The sequence below is a fragment of the Pseudorasbora parva genome, chromosome 18 (assembly GCF_024679245.1).
Source record: "Pseudorasbora parva isolate DD20220531a chromosome 18, ASM2467924v1, whole genome shotgun sequence".
In the NCBI taxonomy this organism is placed as follows: Eukaryota; Metazoa; Chordata; class Actinopteri; order Cypriniformes; family Gobionidae; genus Pseudorasbora; species Pseudorasbora parva.
The window spans coordinates 6935894-6948580 of NC_090189.1; the positions used below are offsets into that span (position 1 = coordinate 6935894).

The 12687-nt window shown below is 39.0% G+C and overlaps 1 protein-coding gene across 1 annotated transcript; it reads right to left on the reverse strand.

Moving 5' to 3' along the window:
- Positions 1-6086: 6086 nt before the first annotated feature.
- Positions 6087-12678, reverse strand: dolk (dolichol kinase). The gene is made up of 2 exons (XM_067423799.1): positions 12552-12678; positions 6087-10999 (listed from the first exon to the last, which is right to left on the reverse strand). The coding sequence occupies exon 2, from the start codon at positions 10884-10886 to the stop codon at positions 9312-9314; it is 1575 nt and encodes a 524-aa protein (XP_067279900.1). The 5' UTR covers positions 10887-10999; positions 12552-12678; the 3' UTR covers positions 6087-9311.
- Positions 12679-12687: the final 9 nt, after the last annotated feature.

The window sequence follows — 12687 nt, forward strand, 5'->3', positions numbered from 1 at the left end:
TTCCACTGTTATAGATAGATAGTTCGTTAGTTAGTTAGTTAGTGATATTGTAGGGGGCGCTATGATACATCTTCCGAAAAAGATTTTTGTGAAAATGATCAAAAATGCTTGCAGTGGCTGGCAACTTTTTCTTTTAAAACACTGGCGGGAAGAGTTAGAAACAATAGATTTAGATGAGAGCAGTAAGTAATTTTCTCTTTGTCTTTTGTTGTTTGATTAACATTAATGAGATGGACATCAGTTTATTATGCTACTATCTCTTTATAGCGGCCCTATAATGCCCTTTTTCACAAGATGTAAAATATGACTCCAGGTGGTGTATGTGAAGTTTTAATTAATTTAAAATACCCCACAGATTAATTTTATAGCATGTTAAAAATGTAACTTTTTGAGGGGTGGGCAAGAAAAAAACACTGCTTTTGTGTGTATCCCTTTAAATGCAAATAAGTTGCTGCTCCCTTTCAGGAAGAGGGCAGAGCTTTAAAGGAGTACTTCAGCACTGGGAAGATGATTCTGTATTTAAACTGGGTCATTAATGTAGTGGAAATGGGATATTATTTTTGAATTTGGTGCCTTCTAGACTGAGAAAAGACAGAAAATGTATTTTTGTCTCATGGGGCTGAAAGACTACAATTCCCAGAATGCTTCGCTGCCCTGTGAGGCCATTCCCAAAGCCACCTACTGGATTACTGTGACTGAGTTGGAGAAGACACTACGAATAAATACTGAACGTGTCTGTTCAATATAATTAGTGAGTCGCCATGCAAGGGTCACAGCACAAACGCTGCAGGAGTCAAGCACAATCATTTGAATATACTCCAGGGTTTCTACTGATACAAAGCCATATGCTAATCGCTGAAGCAACCCTTTAAGAGCTCCTGTTAGCAGCTCAAGATTACCTCATGCAAACGTGCACTGAAAATGTCAGAAACTGTTCAGCCTTTTATGTTCAAACTGGAGTGGGACAATGATGGAGAGACTCAAGAAGAAGTGACAACGTTTAGAATGAGACAGGACGTTTCTGAATGGTAAGTTGATGAATTTATGTAGCTGATCCGGAGTAACGTCTGTTTTACTGGAAGCGTGGAAGCGTTTGTACGGCATCACAGCAGCAGCTCCCATGCTACATATAATGCTAGAGCCTAATATACCTCTCTGAGTATTGCACAGGCTTCTAAACTAAAATAAATGTTATCATATTTTCTGGCTAGTTTACTTAATTTTTTCATGATCATAACCATACTTTCTCCCAAACTGAATAATTAAAACAAGTTTAAATGGGTAAATCTTCCACAGATATTTTTTTATTCTTCCGTTTTCTTTTCTTTTTTAATGTAACTCTGGTTGTATTCGTTTGAAAGAAAAAAGTCATATACACCTAGGATGGCTTGAGGGTGAGTAAATTATGGGATATTTAAAATGTTTGGGTGAACTATCCCTTGCACAGATCCAATTTATTAACGCACATCCGGTTTAATGCTGCATTCCAGACATATCTGAATTTGGATTTTTCCACCACCTTCTAGGAAATAATGTCTGGAACATTCGGACATTCGGCGTTTGAACTCAAGGCACATCGATCAACCGGGATCAACCCGAACCCAGCGAGACGCGTCATTTGACGTCACTTTCTATGGAGCCAGAATGGTGACTTTAAAATTTGGCATCACAAATTAAAATTGTCATTGAAAACAACAGCAGAACTGAAAAAGGAAACATTGGCATTGAAACATTTGCATTGAAAACAGTTGTATTGGCATTGAAACAAGTATTGGCACTGAAAAAATAAAATTATTAAAATATTACAATCGTATTCTTTTATTGAATTGGGATTTATTTGTATTTTTCAATGACAATCTTCAGATTTTTTCTTCATGTCACTCTTTTTCAGTGACAGTTTTTTTTTTACAATGTCAGTTTTTTTTCAATGTCACTGATTTTCAGTTTCAACTTTCTGTCACTGTTTTGGCGTGGAGAGGGGCGGGGTCTGAGGGGAGGGGTAAGTAGAGCGTAGTTTGCATATCATTTGCATATAGGTATACTGAAGCCGTCAAGCCGCAAGTTTAAGTCTTTTTTTATATTTTTTATCTGCCATTTATATGTTTTCTCGTGCAACCTGGCCAGCTTGGTTAACTTTTAACGGCCGTTATGCTGTTTTGTTTTTTCCGACGTCGACTGGAACATGTAAATTAGCCTACTAACATTAGCCGTGTTAGCTAACTTAACTGTGGTTAATGCGGCTGTGTAAGTTACACTACTGACATCCCCAACCACACACACACACACACCGGAGACAGACGTTACTCCTAGGGCCGCGAGTGTGCTTTTATCTGTATTTAATTTAGTTGCGCTGCTGCACAAGACCTCATAAACGTGCTAACGCAAAACGTTCAGCAGTATCACACCAGCACAGCAGAATCCAGTGCCGTCACATGAGCACCATTAAATACAGATAGAAGCACATTCGCGGCCCTAGGAGTTACTGTGTAACGCTGCGTTTAAGCCGAACTAGCGGCTCTCCTGTGTGTGTGTGTGTGTGTGTGTGTGTGTGGTTGGGGATGTCAGCCGGCGCCCTGCTGATTATCATGTCAGTGTTAACGTCACAGGCTATGTTACTGTTAGCCACTGTTGTGATGTACTCGACAGACACCTAACGTTAATTATTTTTTGCCAAACCGGGCTTTTAGCCTTGTTCTGTGCATATGGTGACCGCCGGTGTTTATATTTGACCCTGCATTAACCACAGTTAAGTTAGCCAACACGGCGTTAGTAATTTACATGTTTCAGTTGAAGGCGGGGAAAAAAAAAAACAGCATAACGGCCGTTAAAAGTTAAGCAAACCGGCCAGGTTGCACGTGAATAAACATGTAAATGGCAGATTAAAACAAACAGACTTGCGGCTTGGAAGTTCCCGGTAAACTGGACATCTGTCATGCGGCTTCAGAGCTGGTGACGGCTTCAGTATACCTATATGCAAATGATATGCAAACTACGCTCTACTTACCCCTCCCCTCAGACACCGCCCCTCTCCACGCCAAAACAGTGACAGAAAGTTGAAACTGAAAATCAGTGACATTGAAAAAAAACTGACATTGTAAAAAAAAACTGTCACTGAAAAAGAGTGACATGAAGAAAAAATCTGAAGATTGTCATTGAAAAATACAAATAAATCCCAATTCAATAAAAGAATACGATTGTAATATTTTAATAATTTTATTTTTTCAGTGCCAATACTTGTTTCAATGCCAATACAACTGTTTTCAATGCAAATGTTTCAATGCCAATGTTTCCTTTTTCAGTTCTGCTTTTGTTTTCAATGACAATTTTAATTTGTGATACCAAATTTTAAAGTCACCATTCTGGCTCCATAACTTTCAAGATGCCGGCAAGTCCTGCTTCAAATGAGCAAAAACTAAGTTTAATATTAGGAATTAAGTTAATGTAATATGCCTTAGTTTTTGTTTTTAGTCTGCTGCTTTCGAAACGGTTTTATGTTGTTTTTAATTCAGTTTTTGCCATAGTTGACAAAACATTATGCTCTCATTTTGTGGTGGCGACATCATGTGGTCAATGACCTCTGATTGCCTGGAACTCACTGAGGTCTGAAGTGGGACATTTAATTTGGGATATTCCCACGTCCAACCTTATCTGTAACGCTGCATAAAGACATAATCGACTATGTTTAGGTGAATACTCCACAGGACGGGCATTTTTGGTGGTTTTCTATGCGTGTGCACACTTTTGTGTGTGTCAGTCACAACTTATCGCTCTTAACTTTATTAAACATCATACATGTTTTGAATTCGTAATTGCAAGCTGTCTGAGAGAGGTGGCTTTTTATGCATGCACTTATTTACTAATAACTCAACATTAAGCACTTATTGCATGTTCATTTCATGTTTCTTAATCAATTCTATGTGTATATAACTTAAAGTAATTATGTGCTACACATATTTACATACATTTTTTTATTATTAAAATGTGATAGATAGCAATAGTAAACAATAGTAAAATCTCGAACGATAGACACTAGGGGTGTGCATTGGCACTTCCTTCACGATTCGATTCGATTACGATTCACCAGGTAACGATTCGATTCGATTCGATTCTACGATGCATTGTGATGCATCAAAATTCTACTGCACACAAAGCAAATTTTTCATCAGTCATGAGGCAATACAAGCAGATATTAAACAACAGATTGTATTGGCTGCTATGTGTCTCCTGTATCTTTGACATAAAAGTTATTAAATAAAATAAAATGTAATTAATAAAATGCAATTAGCCCTTAAATGCATGACTGTTTCACCAAACATTCTTACATATTCAGGTAGTTAGCGACCCAGATCTATATTTAACATGGATAGACCTCTACCTGTCGTGATAATATATAAAACTCCTGATTTTAGAGCAGCTACAGAAGAATAAAATAAAACCTATTTCGTTACCTTTTGGAGCTTGGAAGGATTCAGTTTGAGCAGATGTTTAATACCATCATCCTATGACCTCATCAGAGCTCGTTTACCAGCATCTGCCTCATATTCGCGATCTCCAGCATATTCTCAAAACTCATTTTCAATGTCTTCAAAATCAATATTTTGATCACTGACAGCTTCTTGACCACATCCATCATCAAGAGACAGTGACACTAACATATGATTGTGTTTAGTACTTGCTTTCTGCGGTAAATCACTGAGCCATTTCAAGTTTTGCAGATTATTGTTTCGTTTTCTGTCAGAGGTAACTATGAGTGAAACGTCACTTCATCATTGCGTATCAGACATTGCCACCTTGTGGAATAAGGTGAATTGCGGCGTTTTTCGTCATTATAGATTCATTGATTATTGTGCAAAAAAAAAAATACGTACAATTGGTTGCTAGGCAACGTGGGGGAGAGGACGCTGGCGTCGTCTGTTCGCCGCTTCTCCACCCACAAATGATCATGTTAATGTACTATTAGATTTAGATTTTATTTTATTTCCTTATGTTTGTGACTAGTCTAACAGTCAGAGCTACAATTGGGGCTGTTGCTGATTGCTGGCAGCCACTGAGAGGACGTTGTTCCTCGTTTCGCCGTTTTCCACCGCTTCTAATGTTTACGTTTGAATTGCTGCGGTTGGTTGGTTCTGGTTTGGAGGACTTTTGATGTTTCTCGTCGCGACTGCTCACTGGTGGTCTCCCTTGGGCTTAAGCTGCATGGTGGCTGAAGTTTGCACCGGGCTAGCGTCATCTGGGCCATCGTAATCGGCGTCCGGCATGATGTTGGGATGTTCCGCTTCTCGGCTGCGCCGCTGTTCCGTCCTGCATTGCGGCCGTGGAGCGGCTTGGACTTCTGCGCCGACCCCGGTGTGTCCACAGAAGTGCCCGAAAAAATGTTCTGCCTCCTGCATGGTGCTGCGGCGATCCCCATCGTTTGAATCGTCATGAAGACCCATCATCTGGTCTTCAGCTGTCCTGCCTCGGCGATGTCATTGGGACACTGCCGCTGGGAGAAATCTGAAACATGGAGTGGACCACAGTGTGCTGCGGAGCTAACAGAGACTTCCCTCATCAGCTGTTTTCTGTTCACCATCAGCTCTGTTTCTGTTCACCATCAGCTCTGTTTTCTGTTTGTTTTCTGTGTTGGTTGATTGTTTGTAGTATTCTATATTTTTACTTGTTATTCATTTTTTGTTGTTATCCCCCCCCCCCCCTTGTTGCACTTTGAGATTCTTCGGAATGAAAAGTGCATTATAAATAAAATCTATTATTATTATTATTATTAATCCTATACACCTCTGGTCGTTAGCGCGTTTTTAATAACCCGTCTATCGCGGTCCTCTCCCTCTGCCTCAGCCATCTCTTGTTGTTGTTGTTATTCTCTCGGAACCAGAAGTATTTGAAACTTCCGCCAGAAAATAAACAGTGACATAATCGATTATGGCACTTTGCCGCATCGATGCTGAATCGTTCATCCCCCGCATCGCGATGCATCGCCGAATCGATTATTGTTGACACCCCTAATAGACACTGTACTGTGGTAATGATAAATACCGTCATATATCGCCTAGACTACTTAATAATTTAGTAAACAAGAAACATTTGAATTTATTAGAAATAGTTTATTTTCCTTCGCAGCATTATCTATGTACCCAACAAAATCAATACAATATAGAAAAGTTATGAACGTTTGATCATAAATAATCTGGATTTACAGACAAAGAAAGATAAAATGAGAATAAAAAGAAAATACAAAGAAAATAAAATGACCAAACTGCAGTTCTCAAGACAGGAAAATGTGAAAAATCATATTTATAGTCATTGGTGGAAAAACAATTGAAAACAAACCTCAATAAAGATATTTAAATAAAATGATACTTAACATAGAAAAAGTTCAACAAAGTTATAGTTTTGAAAGTTTCATGCTGGCTCACTTTTGTTGTAAAATATATTCAATCTTTTGACGCAGTTATTGAACAAATTTCTTTTTCCATAAACATACACAATTAAAATAATCATTTACAAAATAAAAATCCAACAATCTTTGTCAAATCCCAATGTCAAAATATGGACCATAAAGTAACACATTTTATTACAATAGCCAGGTAGTCTAAAACCAAGTTTACACTTGAGTGTCATGCAACTGTCGAGTGTCAGTTTTAAATGTCCCAGAACGCACTGCAAACTGAACAGGTGACTGATGCTTCAACCACAGTTCCCATGACAACCGTCAACGTAATACACTTGACACGAAACGCCAATCACAACGTAAAAGGCCTCAGTCAAATATCATGAATAAATTAAAGTTTAAACATACATAATTTACAAAATGCTTGAATTATGCGATCTGTATCAGAGTAAAGACACAAGAGCTGAATTGCATACATGCGTTTACAGGACAGTGATCTGTACATTAATATCTACAGACCCATGCAGACAGACCACTGATAGATAGCACTGAACTATTGACATTACAAAACACTTTTTAAGGCGACAAGCTGTGCTACCAGTCCTTCGTATTGCATTGGATATAAAGGCAGGTATCATATTCATAGCATTAAAATAATATTTGAGTATTTTTGTCCAGGTTTATACAATAATAGAAAAAGAAAGGTGTTCTTCAATGGCTCAGTTGATGCATATGCTGTAATAAAGGACTGAAAGGATAAATTACATTTTGATACAGGTGAATCTGATGAAACGTCATGAATATGCCATATATATATATATATATATATAAAATTTTATGTTAATATATGTGTGCATATATATTAGGGCTGTAACGATACACCAAACCCACGATTCGGTTCGTATCACGATTTTTGACCCACGGTACGATACAAACCTCGATATGGGGGGGACAAAACAGTTTTATTCTGTACAGTATTCTGTAGCCTATTTTGCCGTCAATACCATATATCTGTATGGTCAATAGGCTACTGCCGACGTTTTCTTTGCGGTACCAATAGGCAATATATATTTAACATGAAGTATAGGGCCTCCTGTACATCAATACCAACAGAAGCGCCGCGTCACACACGCTTCTGGTGTGCAAAGAAAGAGAAAACGCCAGGCAGCCGCCCCGCGGATGACACGCAACAGAAACGCCACGCTCACACCACGTTGCCAGCCGGTTGGGGAAGCTTCTTGAAACACTAACGGCAAATTGTGTGGGTCTTGTCAACTACACAATTGCCATCCTTGTTCTCCACCAGGTAGCTGAAATGTTGCCATACTGCTGACTTAAAAGTTGGACCTGGACAGGAAGGATAATTCTGGGAGTTGGAAGGGGTGTGTCGCGATTCTGCCTTCTCACATCGCGATACAGGTTCGTGGACCTGCGTATTGCGATTTCGATTTCATATCGCATATCGTTACAGCCCTAATATATATATATATATATATATATACATATATATATACTCACATAATATATATGCGCATATATTAACATAAACCTTTATATATATATATATAGTGTATGTGTCTGTGTGAATGCAGTTTGACAAGCCCATTTCCCTTATGTAAATAAAAATGAATTCTAATAACTAAAAAGTATTTTTCTTTGGAAAGCAAAGAAAATAGAAAAATACAGTTTTCATGAGATTCACCTGAATAAAGTAACCAAAATGTAGAAATTGTGCCTTTCATTCAGAGTTTGCATCCAAGACGTGTGTATGTATGTTTATCAGCAAGTACAGACATCGTTAAAGGGCGTTACATTTTCCTTTTCTTTCTTTAATAATGTGCAACTCAATCCCTGTCATTTATACTAGAGTGACAGACGCAGGATTTGAGTGAATGAAATATTAACAGCAACTCAAGACATCAGAGCTTCACATGAGCACACAAAAACAACCTTCAAAACAACAAAATTATTACCTGTAAACCTTGAAAAATCAATATACACAATTATTCAGTTATTATTTCTGCACCACTAGTGGCACCAAACTGTGTTTTCAAACCATGGTTATTAAAGTTGTGTTACTGGTTGAAATAGATAAATGTTAACTGAAATATATATAAAGTATAAAAAACTTACCATTACTTTATTTCAGAGAGTTGCCAAAGCAACATTTCTCATTTTCATTTAGTTTATCTTGACATACCACATTTACAAATTAAGAAATAAAAAATATTTAAAAATATATAAAAATAAAAAAGACAAAACTTGAACTAAAATGAAAATGGGAGATATAAAAAGTGCAATTCCATTTGGTGTCACTAGTGGTACAAAAATACACATTTCGCCATCAAACAATTATTTTTGTGCCACTTTTAGTATCAAGTTTTCTATTTTGTTTTACTATAATGCTATATAGGCAATGGTTTATTCTTGAATACATTTCAGTGCATTTTCTACACTGTACTAGGGTCATAACCACTCTAATGTTGTTTTATTTTTTGCATTTTTCCTTCAGAACCGGAATAATTCCATTTCAGACAATACTAAGGCTGTGACGTACCATATGATTTTAATTAAAGGGATAGTTTACCCAATTTTTTTTAATTCTGTTATCATTTACTCACACTCAAGTTATTCCAAACCTGTATGAGTTTCTTCTAACGAACTCAAAAAAAGATATTCTGAAGAATGTTTGTAATCAAACAGTTGACTGCACCCATTGACTTCCATAGTAGGTCAATGGCTGCCATAAACTTTCTAATTACCAACATTCTTTATAATGTCTTATTTTGTGTTCAGCAGAAGAAAGAGATTCATACAAGGTTTGAAACAACTTGAGAGTGATTTAAATGATGAAAGAACTATCATTTTTAAGTGAACTATCCCAGTAGTAGTGCGTTGGCATAAAGTGAATTTGGGTTTGATCTCATAGCAGCAGGAGGATGTAGAGGTACAAAGGGAGCAGCAGGTTGTCTATCTGCGACGTGTACGCCTCTAACATGGCCACCATGGTGATCGAGCCCACCACCCACGAGTAGCTGGCATTCAGGTTTATACTGCTGTCGGCGATGAGGAAAACCACCACGGCGATGATCTGAGCGAATACAGAGGTCGCCGTGCCCTCGAAGGTCTTCTTGGTGCCGGGCCAGCGGATTTCACCGACTGTGCTGCCGAAGATGGACGCCACGGTGTCACCGACTCCCACGGCCAGCACGCCAGCGTAGGGCACCAGGCCACCGGCACCCCCTAGGCCTCCTTTAGGGGTGCAGGTCCCGGGTGAGAGCCAGATGGGAAGGGCGACACCGACGAGAAGGTAGATGTGAGTGAAAATGAGCGGTCCTGAGTCTCTCTCGTCCAGGAATAAAGTGAGAAGGCGTCTCAGTGGAGGCCCGAGAGGTCGGATGCGGAAATAGCGGACGAATTCGAGGAACAAAAGTGCTGAGAGGCATGCGACTGCGGACAAATGAAGCAAAGGGCGATCTAGTGCGAGTCCGGGTGCGAAGGTCAACACGGTGAGGAGGTGGAAATATTTCCGCACTGTCGTCGACGCCTGGTGCTTCTTACTGCCGGAAGAGCGATGACTGTTTTGGTGCATCACGACGGCAATAGCTAGAAGCAACAGTGCCGCCCAGAATCCAATGAGCCACAGGCGGGTGCTGCTCTCGGTAATGAAATGCATCAGCCAGGTGATGGGGTGATGCTGCGTGAGCAGGGAGAGCCAAGGAACCAACAAGCCCAAGCCCAAAACGGCAGTCATGGTGTGGAAGAAAAGCGACGCTGACCAGGTTTCCGATTCCATGAATACGAAGAGCACCGCGAAGAAGATTCCCAGCAGCACCAAACCTAACACGGCAACCGGGAGGAAATACGGAAGCGGGTTGGAGTTCGCGTTCCCGGACGAGACCAGAGAGCGCTTAATGAGCTGGTTGATGATGAAACTGATCCCGCCGAGGATGAGGAGGGCCTCGCCGGGAGTGAAGCAGCGTGGGAGCAGGTACAACAGGATCAAGCTTAGGTAGACAAAAATCAGCAACACCTCCAAGACCTCAATGACCTCGGACACTGTCAGCGTTTGCTTCACTGTGTACAGGATGGCGCTGCTGGCGATACCGGCTATAACGCAGGTGTTTGTGGGCACCGGCCGTGTGATTCCCAGCGCGATGAGTGACAGGAACAGCGCCAACATCATGCCGATCACGGTTATGACCATGGCGAAGCGCTCCATGTAAACGTTCCCCATGATGACGCAGCGTCCTCTCAAAGCGAGCCCCAGCAGAGGCAGCACCATGCTGGCCGGTAAGACGCCGCTGTTGGCCGAAGGGCGGAACTGGAACACGGCGGCCCCGGTCCGAAGGAGGCGATCCCATTTGTGCTGCACGTAGAAAGCCTGGACGGCCAGAGCGATGCAACACCAGGACAGCTGATTCCATACGGCCACGTGAACGGAAATCACCATAGAAAACACCACAGCGGATTCAACCAACACTGGATCCAGCTGCATGACTGCGGAACATGTGACAACGGTTTACAAGAACGAGGGACTTCAAAGATGATAGTCTGTCAGAAACTTCCTGGTGCACACACAATCATCGTCCACTTGTCGGCATATTAGCCCTGGGTAAAGAAAACAACAAAATACCATTAGACACAAACTATAAAAATATATACACATTTTAATAATATTTTTCATTCAATGTTTTCTCTCACTTTTAGCATTTTTCTCCACAAAAAAACAAACACATATTAAAATAAAATAAACTAAACTAAACTAGTATTTTTTTATGATAACATACATTCTCTCTCTTTTAGCATTTTCTCCACACAAAAATAATAAACTAAAATCAACAACAACTAAAAAAAGGTACTTTTTTTGGACATGGTCCCGATGAATATAATATGAATATATATTTTTTTACATATTTAATTCATAGTAATGTCATAGTATTTGGAGTATGGACTTTTTTTCAATATCATCATGATAAAAAATCTTAAAGAAATGAAATATTTTACTCAATGTGATGAGATGTTTACTGTGAAGACACCTACCTAGACAATGTTTGGGCACAATAGAGGTTAACCAATTATTTTCATCTTTATGTGCCCAATAACTGATAGATAGGAAGAATAATTATTTATTGTTTTATTTCTGTTTTTGACTATTATAACAACAACAGCACTGAACTGTTTTATTTAACACTGTAATTTCTGACATTTTATCCCTCATCGCATACACAACAAAACACAAGTCTAAATCAACAGAATAATAGAAAGAGTGCAAAAAATAAAATATAATAGACATTCAATCGTCCCTATGATCTTAATGGGAATCTCACTAGGTTTCAAGACACACTCGTATTGTCGAGGGCTTGCATTCTCTCACTACGAAACTAAAGCAGGATGACAAATTCCTCAACTGCGTTTGAACTCTAGACACTGTGAACTTTGGCACTGTCGAATGCCCAACACCAGCGATTTCTAAACATGGTAAATTATGAAAAGACAGCATCACTTTGCCTGTGAAAGTAAAACGATCTGGTTTTAATGGCTGGGTGAGCTGGCATTACAGTAATTAATAATATATAGGAATAATAGTTTATCACACACGACTTTAATTGAAAATATTAGGGTTTAAAATATTAGGGTTTTATAAACACCCAGAAATAATGTTCAAAAACTATAATATAAATGTGTTTATAGTACGAATATTTTATTAGTAATATTAAAAATAATGTAATAAAACAAATCATAGAAATCTGTAAATCATCTGAATTTTTTTAAGTACCAAGAAAATAATATATAATAAAATAAGATTTGTACCACATCCTTGTTCAATACAGTATTTTCTGGGTGTTTATAAAATGCATTACATGCACCTGAATCAGATACCAGCAGCACATTAGCTTATTAATGCATTCATGTTATGCAATATAATATGTTATACACATTGGAAGGAACTGTCAGTCTTAATTTTAAATCTGAATACTAATCCAACAACAACTGTTATTCTATATGGTTTTACAATGATTATTATTACAGTTAGAGAGGGTGTTGTGCTCTACGGCAGATATGACAGCTCATTCAAACCAACACCAGCTGTGCATTAAACACCCTGCATAGTAAATAAACGCAGAAACACTCAATTACACCAAACGACACTTCATCTTACCCCTTTTTTTCTGAAATAGAAAGCTCGCTTCTCGAACAAAAGACTGTATTCCTTATGTTTTGCTGTGACTCGTGCTTCGTACGATCAGCTGCTCACTAACGGTGGGAGCGGCCATCAACTGGGTCACGTGGTGTCA